General features: G+C 38.7%; 1 protein-coding gene across 1 annotated transcript in view; it reads right to left on the minus strand.

Annotated features, from left to right (window-relative positions):
• CSMD2 (CUB and Sushi multiple domains 2) overlaps positions 1–16,926 on the minus strand; it is a 1,186,454-nt gene that overhangs the window by 298,932 nt on the left and 870,596 nt on the right. The window contains exons 14-15 of the mRNA XM_040337101.1: positions 7,168–7,494; positions 4,042–4,236 (exon numbers count right to left, since the gene is read on the minus strand). Coding sequence (XP_040193035.1) covers positions 4,042–4,236; positions 7,168–7,494 — 522 coding nt within the window. The remainder of the gene's footprint in view (positions 1–4,041; positions 4,237–7,167; positions 7,495–16,926) is intronic.

Genomic DNA, 16,926 nt, shown 5'->3' on the forward strand with positions numbered 1-16,926 from the left:
GCGTACGAAGCCGTACGCCTGTCGGATCGAAGCCAGAAGCTGTCTTATCTTGGTTTGAGGATTCAAACTAAAGATACGACGCAGCAAATTTGAAAATACGCCGGCGTATCAGTAGATACTCCAGGGGTATTTCAGCTGTGAATCTGGTCCTTTATTTTTAACTGTTATTTATTCACCATGCAGCACATGAGCAACATACTAAGCAAGTAGTTGTATAAATCTGTTTATAACTTTAAACAGTTGACATGATATTAGGCACTTTTGTGAAAGAAATAAAGCATAGCAAAACACTGTGCAACTATGTCCCTATACAACTCCAAACTTTGCTGGGTAAAAAAATAATAATTTTGGAATCTGCTTCAGGACACTTCTTTCAATTTAAAATGAATAATGTATTTCCTGTATAATTACTTAACTGTTGGCTATAATTTAGGTGCATTATAAGCATAGTCATTTTCATTAAGTTCTGTATTTTCAAATATTGGCAAAATAAAAATATTGCTTTGTAGCAGCCAGTATTCAAAGCTGTGCAATTTTAGAAGGAATGCAGAGTATATTAGCAGACATCGAGAAAAACCTACATATTTCAATGCTTCCTTTGAGAAGAATTCACATTTACATCTTTGTGATGCGTTAATGCAGTAACATTGAGTGTTAATGTGTTATGTTGAGCGTTAATGTGCGTTAAGACGGAAATTAATGAGCTGACAACATACCCTAACATGTCTAAAACATGGCTCTTTTTTTTTTTGTTGTTAAAGTGTGCAGCATATTTGCAACAATTGTATTTCTGGACTAAGGGTTCAGCTTTTTTTTTTAAAGAAAATGTTCAAGTAGGCAGTAATTTATATATCTAATCAACATGGAAGCTTCTAAGGCAGTGATGGTGAACCTCGGCACCCCAGATGTTTTGGAACTACATTTCCCATGATGCACATGCACTCTGCAGTGTAGTTGAGCATCATGGGAAATGAAGTTCCAAAACATCTGGGGTGCCAAGGTTCGCCATCACTGTTCTAAGGAATTTTGAAATTATATTCAAGCAATATCAGCTTTTTAATTCAGTCCATAAACTCAATGAGAGCTGTCAACAGATGTGTTAGGAAACATCACACTTTAATTATTGTATATTTGCAGATATATTGCTAAAATTACATGTATTCCTTACTTGCTAGCTGAAGTGTCAGGGAGTCAGAAGTCACCTGAGGTCTGACAGATGCATCCATGTTAAAGAGGAACTGCAGTCTGCTAACATAATTTGTAATAAAAATGTCTGCCATTTTGAAGCTTCCCTCCAACCATTTCGCATATTATTTTATATATACTGTGATTCTGTACTTGCCAAATATGCTGCAGAAATCTCCCTCCACTAAGTCTGGCTGCAGCCATTTTAGCTGTGGGCAGCTGATGCTGCTGCCTGTTCACTTCCTGGATTTATACAGAGACACAGAGGCACACCTCCAGTTTTGCAGCCCTGCAGCCCCGCAGCTCTCATTGGCCCTAATAACCAGCCAAGAACAGGAAGTGGGCTATATAACGTATTTACTGGCAGAAAAAAAATGTTTTCCTATCCAAAGTTAAAACAATAAGGGCAGAGGATTCAATAGATGGAAAGATGAAAAAATGACTGAAGGTCCGCTTTAATATTGTACAGTTAGCATTAAAAAGATGGGAAAACATTGAGATTTACTAAAGGAGTAGGGAATGTTCACTCAGGAAATTGAATGTGAATATGATGAAGCTGTGTTCGCTGTGAATGCCCAATCATGTTCACAAACAGGATTTTTGCTAGCACATGATTGGATGGTCATAGTGAATCATTAACAAATTTACTTAGCTAAGTAAATATTCAACAACTTTTTTTTTACATAGTTAACTTTAGGACACATTCAAACATTCGGCAGCTATTACTGGCGACAAATCTCCAACTATCAACTAGCCTCTGAAAAGCAAGCTCGCCTTTTAAAGGGTGGTTGACAGGTGAAGATCTGTTGCCTCCTCACCAGGTCTGGGCATTAAACTGGAAAGTTTATTGGAAAGACCATGTGGCCACAGTGGGGTTGATTTACTAAAGGCAACTAGGCTGTTTACTTTGCAAGGGAAGTTGCATTATTAATGGGAATTTTCCCCAGAGCTTAATGAATGAGGTAAACATTTCAACTTGCACAGAATGCCTGATCACATGTGTAAAAAACTAAAAAAAAAATGTATTTCTTTGCACATGATTGAATGATAGAAGTCAATAAAGCTTCAACTTTTACACTGAGCTCCCGGGAAAATTTTCCAGCAACTTCACTTGCAAAACGATCAGCCTATTTGCATTTAGCAAATCAACACCAGTGCATCAACCTTCCCCTCTCCCAATCTAGGATTTATTATCTAGGCTTCTGTCATTCAGAAAGACAACTTATGAAGAAATTGCAGGCTCCAATCTTTACAGATAACAAACGTTTTCCCTGCACTTACAGTTACCTGTCTCTCAACCTAAAATAACCTTTAACCTATAAAACACATTTTAGTAAATGGCAATATTGTCTGTGCATTTCCACGCACTCCAGGAAAATCATAAAAAAAAAACAACATAAAACACTAATTACTTATTTTTGTTCCACTGCATGAAACCATGACTAATTCAAAAACATACAAATGTGTTTTCATATAGAGAAGATTGGGAAATGAGCAGCTTTTAACTACAAAGCAAAGATCTCCTTTCTCCGGAACTAAGTTATAATGGCACAGACATCGCTTTGAAGTTTAATTCTTTATGTTTTACAAGCCTCATTGATACAGATTAGCATAAGGGAAGATATGAGAGATTTGTGAATCAAAGCATAAAGCCACCTGAAGATTGAAATGACTGTTGTCCAATCAGCTTGATTAAAGGGAACAAGGTTCAGTGCCCGCATTCCCCACCACTTGCCGTTTACTCATGATCCATTTGCTCCTCCACTGCCTGTGGGAGCGAAATTAAATATTCGGAACTTGCAGTTTTGGAAAGCATGTTAATTTTCCCTCTTACTCTCACTCTCCAGCCAATAACTAGACCCCAGTGCTGTCAGTTATGAGAGTCCTTAGCCCTGTGTGAGCTATGACCAGAATGACAGGGCCTCTTCTCCTTGCTCCTGCAGGTGACCTGAACAAAGGAAAGGAGCACAAGGGGGGCTGCACAGGTTCACTTTAAAGTTGGACAGGAGAACAAAGGCAAGTCTATAGGCGCTCTGTGACCCATGAAAGCATTGAGTGGATGCCCAGTCTCGTGGGAAGAATTGATTGATGAGGTTTGATTTTCCTTGACATTCCCTATTACTCTTAGCATTCACAAAAGTATCCATGTCTGTGCACCGTTTGTTTGCAAGAACGGTCTTTGGAAGTTGGAAATCTCATGTCTGTGTACACTATATTACACACAAAGGGCTAAAAAAAAGTTGCGCGAAATATTGTGGATAGAGGTGTGTATTCATGTAAATATAACACAAGTGTGAAAGTGCAAGAATGGTTGCAGTTAGTAATACATACAATACATATGCATACTGAACAAAAGGCAAAGACATAGAGACAAAAGAAGCCTTATTTGAGATGAGCTGCGTTAAAAGAGCAATCTCCTTTAATTATTATATTACAAAAGCATTTTAGGCTCCATGCACACTGGAATAAAAAACGTTGCTTCTACCGGAGTTTTGTGTTCTGCCTGTAGAAGCAGCTCAATGTTAACCTGTCTGTCCATACACATTAGGACGTTTACAGGCATATTTTTGAGAACAACGTTTAGAGGCAGGAAAAAAAAACCTTCTCATTCCCGTTTCTGATTGGAGCTCACTGGCAGAAAAAAACGTAAAACTATCCTAAACTCATCTAAACTTTGTACAAAAAATGCTCTATATGGATGTTTTTTACTCCAAAAAGAACAGACTTGTTTTAAGCCCAGTGTGCATGGAGCCTAAAAGTGATTTCCTAAATGGTTGCATTACCCACTACATCAAAACCATCAGGAGATTCAATTATACAGTTATTACTCAACTATTAAAGAAGCCAAAACATTACCTTCACATCTTAGTACCGCACTGTTCCATACAACATTTCCTTCCTTCAAGATGCAAGTTATGGTCTCTGATCCATGGGTACGAATAAAGCCATCATCACATAGAAAGGATACAGAGCTGCCAAGTTGTAGGCTCTCCCCAAACCTCTTCCCGTTCACTGGCACGCCAGGGTCTGGGCATTCGTTGTGTCTAAAGGCTGAGTACATGGGAAAGCAAAGGGCGATCTGTTATAAAGAGTCATGTTCGAAGGTTATAGCCAATTTAAGAATCTATGTACCAAAACTGATTACTAATAGTCTCACTAATTATAGCATGATCATGAGTAGATTTGATAGGAGATAATGGTGCCCCATAGCCATATCTATTTATTAAAACACAGGCTCATAAAGCTATTGATATAAATTAGCTCATATTTCCATACAGTACAGCAGTCACAATACACTACATGGGATGAGATTAGAATGGCCAGGGAGATCATAAATAAAGTATACTATTTGCAATCCATCAGGCAGGTCATTTGGATTAGCGTCAACTTGTGGCTGAAAATGGTTTTATGAATCATGCTCTATAATGGAATGTCTAGCTAAATGCATCTCTTAATTAATGCTGATTTTTATTTGCTGTAGCCTACCTCCATCTTTATTTAATGCTGGATTAACGCAATTTTCTTTCATGCATATGATGAATATTGCTATACATTTATGAATAAATAATTCCCAGCAGCGCCAAATATTAACTCAGCTTTAGTCACCTTCATTGAGTTTAATTAACTGCACTTTCAGCAAATCAAACATAATCATTTCTTTAGGAAATAAAATACTCCAAGGCTAAGCCTCCATGCTACATTGGGCTGCTGTATCTGAGAATTCTTGGCAGAGTACAGCAAGGTCAGATATTTTGTGCCAGTTTCTCACGGAGACATTGTCACAACAACATTATCACCGTAGGAAGTCACATAAATAGGAAACTCTATTTGATACTCACTTGGTTACAGGAACAGCTGCAGTTACAGTAGTTTTTTTAAAACGTATTTTCTGATGCCACAGATTGCTCATGGGTCTGCTTTGCAGAGATTAACACAAAAACACACTGGGTCTCTTAAATGCCACATCGGGCCTCTTAATGCAGTGATCTGCATTTAATAATGGCTGTCCATTCTACTCATTAAATGTGACTTAGACAACCAGATCTGATTAGCTGGCATTATGAACTATAAATATTTAACAGGAGCTAGTGTGTATTGATACATAGACCCCTATATTATGTGAGGCACTGGCTGATAAGACTGTGGATGATGTATTTGAGTCACATACGTAGGTTTCTCACCTAGACATGGTGATGAGCTCCAGGATTTGTGTCTATTATGGAGGCATTTTTGTTTTTTTCTGATTTTAATAAGTCATAGTCTGGGTCCTGGAGCTCAGAAGCTTTGGATGGGATAAAACCCCAATCCTTAGGCCCACATCTTACCGGCTGGCCAGACCTCATTAATTAGTCTCAGCTGTGCACGGGTCTTTTTATATATAAGCTGACTGAGGCTCAAAGGCACTCATCATCTCTTCTGTTAGAGCCTGCTGGTGGGTGAAAAGGATAACTGCTGACAGAACACTTATGCCGCGTACACACGACATTTTTATTTTAATGTCATTAAAAACGATCGTGTGTGGGCTCCAGAGCATTTTTCATGACGTGAAAAATGGCCATTAAAAATTTAGAACATGCTGTATTTTTTCACTTCGTTTTTCACGTTGTCGTTTTTCACGTCATGAAAACCTGTCGTGTGTAGGCTTTAACGACGTAAAAAAAAGGTGTATGCTCAGAAGCAAGTTATGAGATGGGAGCACTCATTCTGGTAAAACTAGCACTCGTAATGGAGATAGCACATTCATCGCTGTAACAGACTGAAAAGCACGAATACTGAAAATCGCGAATCGTCTCTCACCACACTTTTACTAACACAAAATCAGCAAAAGCAGCCCCAAGGGTGGCGCCATCTGAATGGAACTTCCCCTTTATAGTGCCGTAGTTCGTGTTGTTCGTCACCGCGCTTTTCTAGAGCATTTTTTTTCACGATCGTGTGTAGGCAAGGCAGGCTTGACAAGAATCGGGTTGAAAAAAACATAATTTTTTCTAGACCATTAAAAATGGTCATGTGTACGCGGCATAAAACACTAAAAATGCCACATGTGCTACCTGGTTGTTTAGGAAACCGAGTTAGTTAGATGCTAGTTAGAGCAAATGTTTTATTTTTGTTTTATGTTTTGGGCTTGCTGTACAAAGCCCTCTTGCATTGTTTTTTCTTTTTATTTTCTTACAATGTTAATTACATGTAAGGATGCTATTTACTTACAAAATATCCCATTTATGTTAACCATTATTCAAAAATGTGTCACTCCTGTCTGTGGCTTTAATGCAGAACGAGGAATAAACAAGGGAATTTAAAGTGTTACTAAACCCAGGACCCTGCATTCACTATATCTGGTCTCTGACAGTACACAGAACATGGAAATGCAATTATTTTAGTAAATATAAACTGCTAAATACCTTTTTTCATCAGCAGTATATAGCAGTCTTGTGACTTCTATTAGTGTCTAGTTAAAGCTTGTAACAGAAGTTTTCATTCTACTCTGACTGTCCTATGAGGCTGCAGGACCCCTGACCCTCTGTCTAGACAGTGCTAATTGGTCCAATGCCAATCACATGCACCCTCCCAAAAAAAGAAAAACACTATAGCAATGCACACCATACTGAGCATGTTCAAAGGCTCTGTCTTATCAGAAGATGGTTAGGGGACAGTGGAAGAAGGAGAGTATCAGAGAAGACAGGATCAAACAGCCTTTTTACACAATGCAGAGGATTACCCCTTAGGTTCCACAGTGAGTATAACACACATGCTTTATTGCATATACAGACTGATTTTACTGTTGCGTGTATAGTAATAGTAGCAGAAAATGATTTGGCCCATTTCTATGACCCTTGTGGAAAAATAACCTAGTTAGGATATGGATTAGTCACAAGAAGATCATGTTTCACAAAGTCAGTTACCATCACTTACTGGAATTGATCTAGAATTGTGTTACAGTTATAGTTTCAACATAGTCACACATAGTTGGATTTGGATACTTACTGGTAAATGTGATATTGAATCCTCGCTTCTCAGTGGAGTGGTCGGTCTGGAATTCCAGCCTTAATACATGGCCACTGCTTGTTAGTGATGGGGGAACCTGGTTCCCAGAGAATGTGCCCAGGACAGGTGACTCTGGTGATCCACCATCTTTAACTGCCAAGAAGTCAAATTGAGGCTCTACATCAAAGTCATTGAAAGCTAGGTGGATACGGCTCTCAGGTTTGGCTATGATGAGCCACACACAGTGAAGGTGGTTGCTGTATTCTTCAGGATAGTTCGGAGAAAGCACATTTCCCGATGGGGTAGTGAAATTAAAGAAGCAGGAAACTGTAAAAAAATCAAGTAGCAAACAAATGACAGACCACTGGTTAGCCGCATTGTTGCATGCATCTAAAATCCTAAATCTAAGGTATGTAACTGAAAATTGTACCTGAAACATATAATGCACATTTCTTTGCTTTTTTTTTTTGTATGTTTATATGGTCGTAATTTTATATATTTTAATTCAGCCACTGTTTCATGAGCATGTAGGCCCAGGTCAACTGGCAATTATGAATGGTGCCAGATGGGCAGAAGCATCTAAAATCATCAGTGAACTCTTATGAATTTAATAAGCTCAATTTCATCAAATTAGCTAAAGCTACTGCTGCATATATATCTTGAACATCAAAATAGTACTAACCCACATTACCGTCCTACTAAATATACGAAAGTTTGACGAAAGTGATTTAAAAACGATAAATGCTGGAACTCCGCTTTAACACTGGATATTTAAAGTACAAACATGTTGACTTTTGTCAAATAAAGTCTAGAAACAGGTACAATTTTCAATATATATAAAATGTTTAAAGATATTATACTCCACAAATACAATAAACTGCACACAACTTTAAGCTTCATCTAAATATTACAAAACTGCATTTGCTGTCAATGTTTTCCATGCAAGTGATTTAGCCAAATTTTATGTCATATTGGGATTTCATTGAACTTATAGTCTTTAATTCTCATTCATATCTATAATTTTCCTGATTTTAAAAAAAGGAGAGCTGTTTTATCTAAACATCATTCTAGTTTCATAAAATGATCTTAATAAAATGCATCCATATTACTAATAAGACAGCATATACATATTGTTTACAATACATTGGGGGTTATTTATGAAAGGCAAATCCACTTTGCACTACAAGTGCACTTGGAAGTGCAGTCGCTGTAGATCTGAGAGGGACATGCAAGGAAAATAAAAACCAGCATTTTTTCTTGCACACGATTGGATGATAAAATCAGCAGAGCTTCCCCTAATTTCAAAGCTTCCCTTCAGATCTACAGTGATCAGAGTGGATTTCCCTTTAGTAAATCAACCCCAGAGATTTAAGCTGCCAATACACTACTCAGTTTATTATATTCAGCCAGCTAGCTGATCAAAACAAAACTAAGATGATTTCCTTATCCACACATTCAAGGTGGATGGGAAAATCCTCCCTTTATGTCAGTGTATTCTGACAGCAAGACTCCCCTGCCATCAGAATACACTGATCGGCACTGCAGCCCATTGGCTAAATACTGTGACAGAGTGGAAAATTTCCAACAAGCCTGTTCATAAACATTTGCGTGATAGGTTGACTTCCCATGAACAGGAACGAGCATACATGGATCAAAATTCATCCAGTTCCTGCTAAGCCAAATTTCAATCCACGTGTGGCCAGCTTTTGGGTTTACTCTGTTTTAGCTTGCAGCCCTGGAGTACAAATTGTATTACCGTCTTATGGAGACTCCGCATGCATATTTGTAAACTTATCTTGCATTTATAATGCTTTCCTTCAGATGCTTTGGTTTTCACCCACAATCCAAAACAATGCAGACTTCTATCAAAATTGCACCCTTTTGTGTGGCACATTGAAAAAAATCCATCTGGGCAAAGCAGTAGGTTTGTTTTAATGATACCTCCCTACCCAGAAGTGTATACTTCTTAGAACTCTTTTTCTGTCCCTCACATTGGGAGCTGAAGGGAGTACTCTGTACTTCCGAATCTGGAGGAGAATGTTACCCACTTCATGTATCAGCACTGCGTCAATTCATACTGATCACAGGGAATCCATAGCCTTTGCTCTGTGTGAGCAAAGCACGATTTCACAATAACATTCAGCGGTAGTGGTAAAGTGTAGACCATTGTCGGCAATTCTTTACCCGTTAATTTTAATGAGCGAATTGCTACCAGAAATAGGAAGTAGGAATATATTAGAACCCACGTAAACCTTTTAATGCTGGCTGTGTCCCTGCTAGGTAGATTCCCCCTTTTAATTTGTCTGGGTTACCTTTGTCACTAGAGTGGTCACTATAAGAAGGGGGATACCTGTTTCAGTGAAAATATGGGAATTCCTTGAACTTTGTAGCGATTTTCTCTGATTCTTGTTATGTCTCTGGGACAGGAAGAGCAGGCAAATATCCCAAACAGCAAAAAAATAAATAAAAAACTCACAGAGGTTTCAACCCTTCCCTACTTGATCCAAAACATAATCTTAGCTCTTGTGATAACGCATCATCATGTATATGTTAGATATGTCTGATTCTTATTAAAACAAGTTTGCATGTCTGAGTGATTGTCTTGGTGTTTTTTTTTTTTTTTTTTTTAGGTATTATAGGTATTAACTGACCTCAATTAATACCTATTTATTTTGGACACTGGACATGAATAGGATTCAATCCATCAATGAATAAATACATTTATTAAGTTAAGAATCTAAATAGTTGGCATAGGGCAATTTTTCTGTGGGAAACAATCGATTATTAAGTCCTGTCATAGACTAAAAGAAATGTAATGAATAATCAGTGTTACCATTTTAAATATTTAAAAAAATATATTGATTTATATGTATTAATCTTTATTTACCTTTCTTTCCTACAAAAAAAAAACACCACTTCTATATGTTATCTGATTTAATGAGGATACTGGAACTGGTTCAAAGGGTTGTTGGATGCAAACAAGAAAGAGCAAGCATCTCATTACCTTTTGCCTTTGCTTACCTATGTCTTGCCTTTATGTTACAAAAGACAGGGGCATATATTGTGTAGCTAATTCTTTTAATAATGTTATTTTGAAACTTTTTTCATATTTTTTTAATTTATTTTTTTACTAACTGTTAGTTTACATGATACTTTTAAAGTATTTGAGGAGTATAATTTTCTTTGCATCCATTTCAAATGAATACACATATATGCGGCATATATATATACATTTATACAAACAACTATTCTGTTGACATTCATTTTGTGCCATTTCAAATTCCAATAAAGTATTCAATGACAATCAATAGAAGTGAAATATAAATACTGTAAAATCCAAGTCCAAGCCAGTTATAAATGAAGTCATGTATACAATGTTTTGGATAAAGTTTGGTTTCATTGTGTTTTCCTTCATTAACAATGATCTTTGAACAGGATGGAATAAGAATGGTACATTTATAGTTGTTACATACCAAGTTCATTTATATGCATAGGAGAGGAGCATGCAGTATCCTACAGAAGAGAATGACATGCAAGGTGGTGCAATGACATGCATAGCAATAAGGAAGCATGCTGAGCATAATAGAGTACTGACCAGCATAGCAGTGTGTAGTGATAAGACCCAATGTGTGATCATGGAACTGTGACTACAACCACAAAGCCTCTGCAGCTCTTCAATCTTGGTATGACCTCCATGTTTCACTGCCTAACTACTGAAAGGCAACATCTTGATTCCTTTCTTTACCATTATACTGTATTTGCTTATTCTTTCAAATAAAAATCCTGCAGTTTTTGGAACCCCTGTGAGTAAATTAGTTCCTCCTGACACCAGTGATCTCTAATTGGTGCTCTGCATGAAAAAATCAGCGCGATTCTGCCACGCTGACCTTCCTGCACCCTTTTCACTATTCATTTGTTAAATAAACCCATCTTGTGCCAATGTTTCCACAGCGGGGGATGCTTTAATGCATTGTTTCCCTGTTTTAGCCACATTTTCCTATCTCCGTCTGAACTCAATTATCCTCTGTTTTGCATTGATCATTTAAACTTAAATACTGCTAATATTGAAGAATTTAGATTAAGGTTATATTTCTATTCATAATACAGTACAGATACACAAAATAACCCCCAGTAACAAAAATAAATAAAACATGCAAAGAGGACCTTGTATATATGATATACTAAAATAATTATGCACATACCTAAATACAAGTATATGTAGATTTATGTATGTATGTATGTATTTTGAAAGCTTGCAATGTGAATGACAATTACTTCTGAAAAATTACTAACAGTGTATAAGCTGCAGACGTTGCAGCTTGCATTGAAGGTCAATCAATCAACATAGGACCCTCTTACGTAAGGTGCGAAAGAATGGGCAAACAGGGATATAATGATTGACATTTGCACTACTAATCCACACGCCTAAATAAAATCTTAATTAATTTAGAAAATGTTCATTTGGGACGTGTACTCATGTTCTCAGCTATGAAAATGATCCCATCAGTGTCCATGTCACAAGGACAAAGTGCTCATTCCTCTGCAGTTAGCCAGTATACATTGAGGCTGGGCAAATTTGGAGTGCTTTATTTTTGGGCATAACATATCATCCTTAGTACTTTTTGGTCTTTTCGTTATGATGTACATTCTCGTCACATACTGTATACCAGAACCTGCCCCAGTTGAGACTACAATCTTATATTCCCACACCAATTATGCATATGTGTCCCTACAAAAAAACACAGTAGGACCAATTTAAACAACCTACAATCAATCATTAGCTTTGTGGAATGCATGAAAACACTGCATTTAATAGTGGAAACCCATTGAAACAGAAACATACAAAGCCCGGATAAAGACCTTTTAAACCAGGACTCTAGTGCCATGGGACAGCAACAGTGACGTTTTTTAGGGGCCAAACATTTTTTTTTCATTTTGGATCAAGTAAGGAGTGGTTAATTCCCTTGTCAGGTTTTATGCCATCTGAGTCCCATTCAGGTGATTGCTTTTTACTTCCTGTACTGCAAAGTGAGAAATTCCCTCTTAGATAGTTGCCACCAGAACAGATCTCCCTATTGGAAAATGCCCCCTCTATTCTTGTCCTGTTCCAAATTGTGGTGTGTGTGTAACAGCACTGGACCAATGAAAACAAAGCTTGGTAATGATGGATGTATTGTGGAGTGAGTCTTCCTTCCGGGGGGCCTGTTACAGTTTTGGTCTGCTTTTCTGATCTACCTTTCTGATAATGCCAATAAGGACGTTCAGCAGAAAACACTTGGATGGTGATAAAGGGGACCCTATTCTAAATTTTGGATTTCCAATCACTTTTAATTCTGGTGACAATGGTAAACAGAATGAATAGAGATTGAACCACTCTAGCTATTGTTGCTTTCGTCTCATCACTCTATCCAAACTAAAAGCAGAGTTTCACCCAAAAATTGAACGTCCACTTTAAGTGAAGTTGACCCCCTGACATGCCTCATTTGGCATGTCATATTTTTGGGGGGGAGCAGATACCCTCTTTTTAGAGGCACCCAGCTCCCACTTCTGCAGCGCTGGAAGGAAGTTCACCTCTCCCCCTCCCTCCATGCAATCTTCTGGGACACGTAACAGGTTCCATAAGATTGCCCAACCAATCACAGCACACAGTGTGGCTTGTGCATGCGCAGTGCATGCCCGGCTGTCGCCCACAGTAAGAATTTCGGCACCAGGGATAGGAGGGGAAGAGGAGCGGGGCTTCGTTCGCCCACATCGCTGGACTGTGGGACAGGCAAGTGTATGATTATTAAAAGTCAGCAGCTACACTTTTTGGAGCTGCTGACTTTTATATGCGTGGAACTCCGCTTTAAAGTTTCAGACACAAACAAGAGAAAACTGTGTCACTGCCTCAGCAATATCTGATTGATTTCCCTAAAAGCATTTAACAGAATAGCACATTAAACAATTTATTCATCTTTCACAACATGAACAAAAAAAGCTTATAACATATCCCAATGATAACATGCACACAACCACCTCTCTACTTTTCCATTGTTCCCTAAGATACCTCTCCCAATTTTACTTAAAATGATGATGAGACACTAAATGATAGCATTAAAAAGCAGGAGTTGCATGAATTGTGTTGTCTTCTCTTATTAGGTGATGCAAGCTGACAATGCAAAAATTACAGAGAGAAAGAAAGACCTGCCAAAACTTCACTTATGTTGTCATTCACTGAGCACAGAATAACTGTTGACTATTATATAGGAGGGTGCGAAGCAGCAAAAGTGAAAAAGTAGGTTGAACAATCCTACCCTTGACAGAAAAGTAGCATCCAGACTACAAATAAAGGAAATGATACTGCATACTTGATCATGACAGATGAAATCTGGGTCCCTCCTTGGAAACAATGGAAAGCAAGAGGTAACAGCAACTTATGTCACATGAAAAATAGGTTGTGTGCACAGACGGGTGTTGCCGCATTATGGTTTAGAGACGATATGAAGCAAATACAAGCCTATATGCATTTGGTTGCATTTAAAGGACTGAAAGTGTTTAACTCCACAGGGGTAAATCTACAGATTCCTCAAGCCATTTCAGGGTTTCAGCGCATTCATAAAAAGAGGTGTCAAGAACTTTCCAGAATTCCACTAATTACAAGGAGTATGCATTTTTAATTACTGAGCTATTACTAGATCAATAAATCAAAGTGATAAAAGGTCCAGGAGGGAAATGTCACTGCAGTCATAGCCAAGGGTATTCTGTTGAAAATGTGGTTCACTTGATGCCTATATTTGCATAGCAACAGTCCTTTAAGTTCAGTAAACAGACATATTGATGCACACAATAGCATGGGTCAAACATGAAAATTAACCAACAAATCACTATTATTTTTTCATCTTAGATCTCTAAGATTTACAGAACATGTAATGATAACGTGTGGTAAAGTAGCTATCTTTCAAAATGATACAGGATAAAACTGTACGAGTGGAGAATGCTGAGTTGAACCTTGATGTTCTCATTATATTAAACATTACTTTGCTCCAATAGGGGGTCACCTCCAATTTACTGTAATATCACTACGGCTACTATTAGCCTTGGAAAGTTTCTGTTGTTTAATATGTCTGTCTATCTATCTATCTATCTACAGCATATATACACATTATATTACCAAACATATTGGGACGGCTGCATACAGATGAACGTTAGTTGCATCCCTAGTCCATAGGGTTCAATATTGAGTTGGCCCAACCTTGCAGCTATAACAATTTCAACTCTTCTGGGAAGGCTGTCCTCAAGGTTTAGGAGTGTGTCTATGGGAATGTTTGACCATTCTTCCAGAAGTGCATTTGTAAGGTCAGGCACTGATGTGGACGAGAAGACCTGGCTAGCAGTCTCCACTCTAATTCATCCCAAAGGTGTCATATCAGGTTGAGGTCAGGACTTTGTGCAGGTCAGTCAGACTTCCGGTGATGTCAGAGGGAGAGACTGAGAGCCTGAGGACACAGAGAAATCGATGAGAGGGAGGAGGAGGTGAAGTTAGAACTGAAGACAGAGAGAAGATGGCAGCCCGGTACTGAGCAGAAGGAATAATCCTCCCACCATACGCCTTCCTTTCCTTTGAAGCTGTTTCCATCAGAGAATAGGATGTGCACATCAACATGTCTTCTGCTTCTATGATCAAGGACCTCCATTTACAAGCTTAAATTGACTTCTGGTGACATACGTCCCCATAAGTCCATTAGCTCTGGTAAGTCTTCATTTCTACTGGTAGTGGGCATTATCACTTAAAGCGGGAGTTCACCCATTTATTAAAATGTTTTTGTTCTCCCCTTAGATTCCTGCTCGTTCGGTCTAGGGGAATCGGCTATTTGTATTAAAATATGAGCAGTACTTACCCGTTTTCGAGATGCATCTTCTTCCGTCGCTTCCGGGTATGGGTCTTCGGGAGCGGGCGTTTCTTCTTGATTGACAGGCTTCCGAGAGGCTTCCGACGGTCGCATCCATCGCGTCACTCGTAGCCGAAAGAAGCCGAACGTCGGTGCGGCTCTATACTGCGCCTGCGCACCGACGTTCGGCTTCTTTCGGAAAATCGTGACGCGATGGATGCGACCGTCGGAAGCCTCTCGGAAGACTGTCAATCAAGAAGGAACGCCCATTCCCAAAGCCCATACCCGGAAGCGACGGAGAGGATGCATCTCGTAAACGGGTAAGTACTGCACATATTTTAAAACAAATAGCCGATTCCCCTAGAGAAAACGAGCAGGAATCTAAGGGGAAAAAGTGCCCTCTAAGGGTGAACCCCCGCTTTAAGGAAGATACCAGCATCTCCTGTGTTGATTTATCTACACGTATTTCACTTGGTGGAATCCATTTATATGGACTATATTGATTTGCATATCTTCAACTCATCTACGCTTTTGATCAATTCTGATCAACTTTCCATTCACTTGGTGGAATCCATTTCTATGGACTTTATATATATTTGATATTGCGTTGCACTTTATATTTATATTCACGTATATATTTACATGTAGCCACTCATCACTTAATTTATTTCAATGTGTATTGTTCTGATATATATTGCATAAGCGCTACACTTTTTTTGTACCAGTCAAATTCCTCCACCCCAAACTCTCTTATCCAGGTCTTATCCAGGTCTTTATGGACCTTGCTTTGTGAACTGGTCCAAATCATTTGGTGGAGGGAGGATTATGGTGTGGGGTTGTTTTTCAGGGGTTGGGCTTGGCCCCTTAGTTCCAGTGAAGGGAACACTTAAGGCGTCAGCATACTGTACCAAGATATTTTGGTCAATTGCATTCTCCCAACTTTGTGAGAACAGCTATTTTGGGGTGGAGGAACTTGACTAGACTGCACAGAGTCCTGACCTCAACCCAAAAGAACACCTTTAGAATGAATTAGAGCAGAGACTGTAAGACAGTTTTTCTTGTCCACATCAGTGCCTGACCTCAGAAATGCTCTTCTAGAAGAATCGTCAAACATTCCCATAGGCACACTTCTAAACCTTGTCGACAGCCTTAATACAGTCAAGCATGGTGGTGTGAGTGTTATTGTCTCGGGTGTACTGTGACATACTGAAGCAGAGCATGATCCCCTCCCTTTAGAGACTGGGCCACAGGGCAGTATTCCAACATGATAACGACCCCCAAACACACCTCCAAGATAACCACTGACTCCTTAAAGAAGCTGAGGGTAAAGGTGATGGATTGGCCAAGCATGTCTCCAGACCTAAACCCTATTAAGCATATTTGGGGCCTGTTCAAATGGAAGGCGGACAGGGGACAAGGTCTCTAACATCCAACAGCTCTGTGATGTCATCATGGAGGAGTGGAAGGGGACTACAGTAGCAACCTGTGAGGCTCTGGGGAACTCCATGCCTAAGGGGGTTAAGGCAGTGCTGGAAACTACAGTAATTGTGGCCACACAAAATATTGACACTTTGGGCTCAATTTGGACATTTTCACTTAGGGATGTACTCACTTTTGTTGCCAGAGGTTTAGACATTAATGGCTGTGTGTTGAGTTATTTTTAGGGGACAGCAAATTTACACTGTTATACAAGCTGTACACTCATTACTTTACATTGTAGCAATGTGGCTTTTTTTCAGTGTTGTCACATGTCATAAAATATGTACAAAAATGTGAGGGGTGTACTCACTTTTGTGAGATAGTGTATAAATTGCAACCAATCTGACCTAAAGCTGAACTCTGGGTACAACATTTTTTATTCAAATATATTTCTTGATAGCCACAAAGAATA

This window comes from Rana temporaria, chromosome 2 (assembly GCF_905171775.1).
Source record: "Rana temporaria chromosome 2, aRanTem1.1, whole genome shotgun sequence".
NCBI classification, from domain to species: Eukaryota; Metazoa; Chordata; class Amphibia; order Anura; family Ranidae; genus Rana; species Rana temporaria.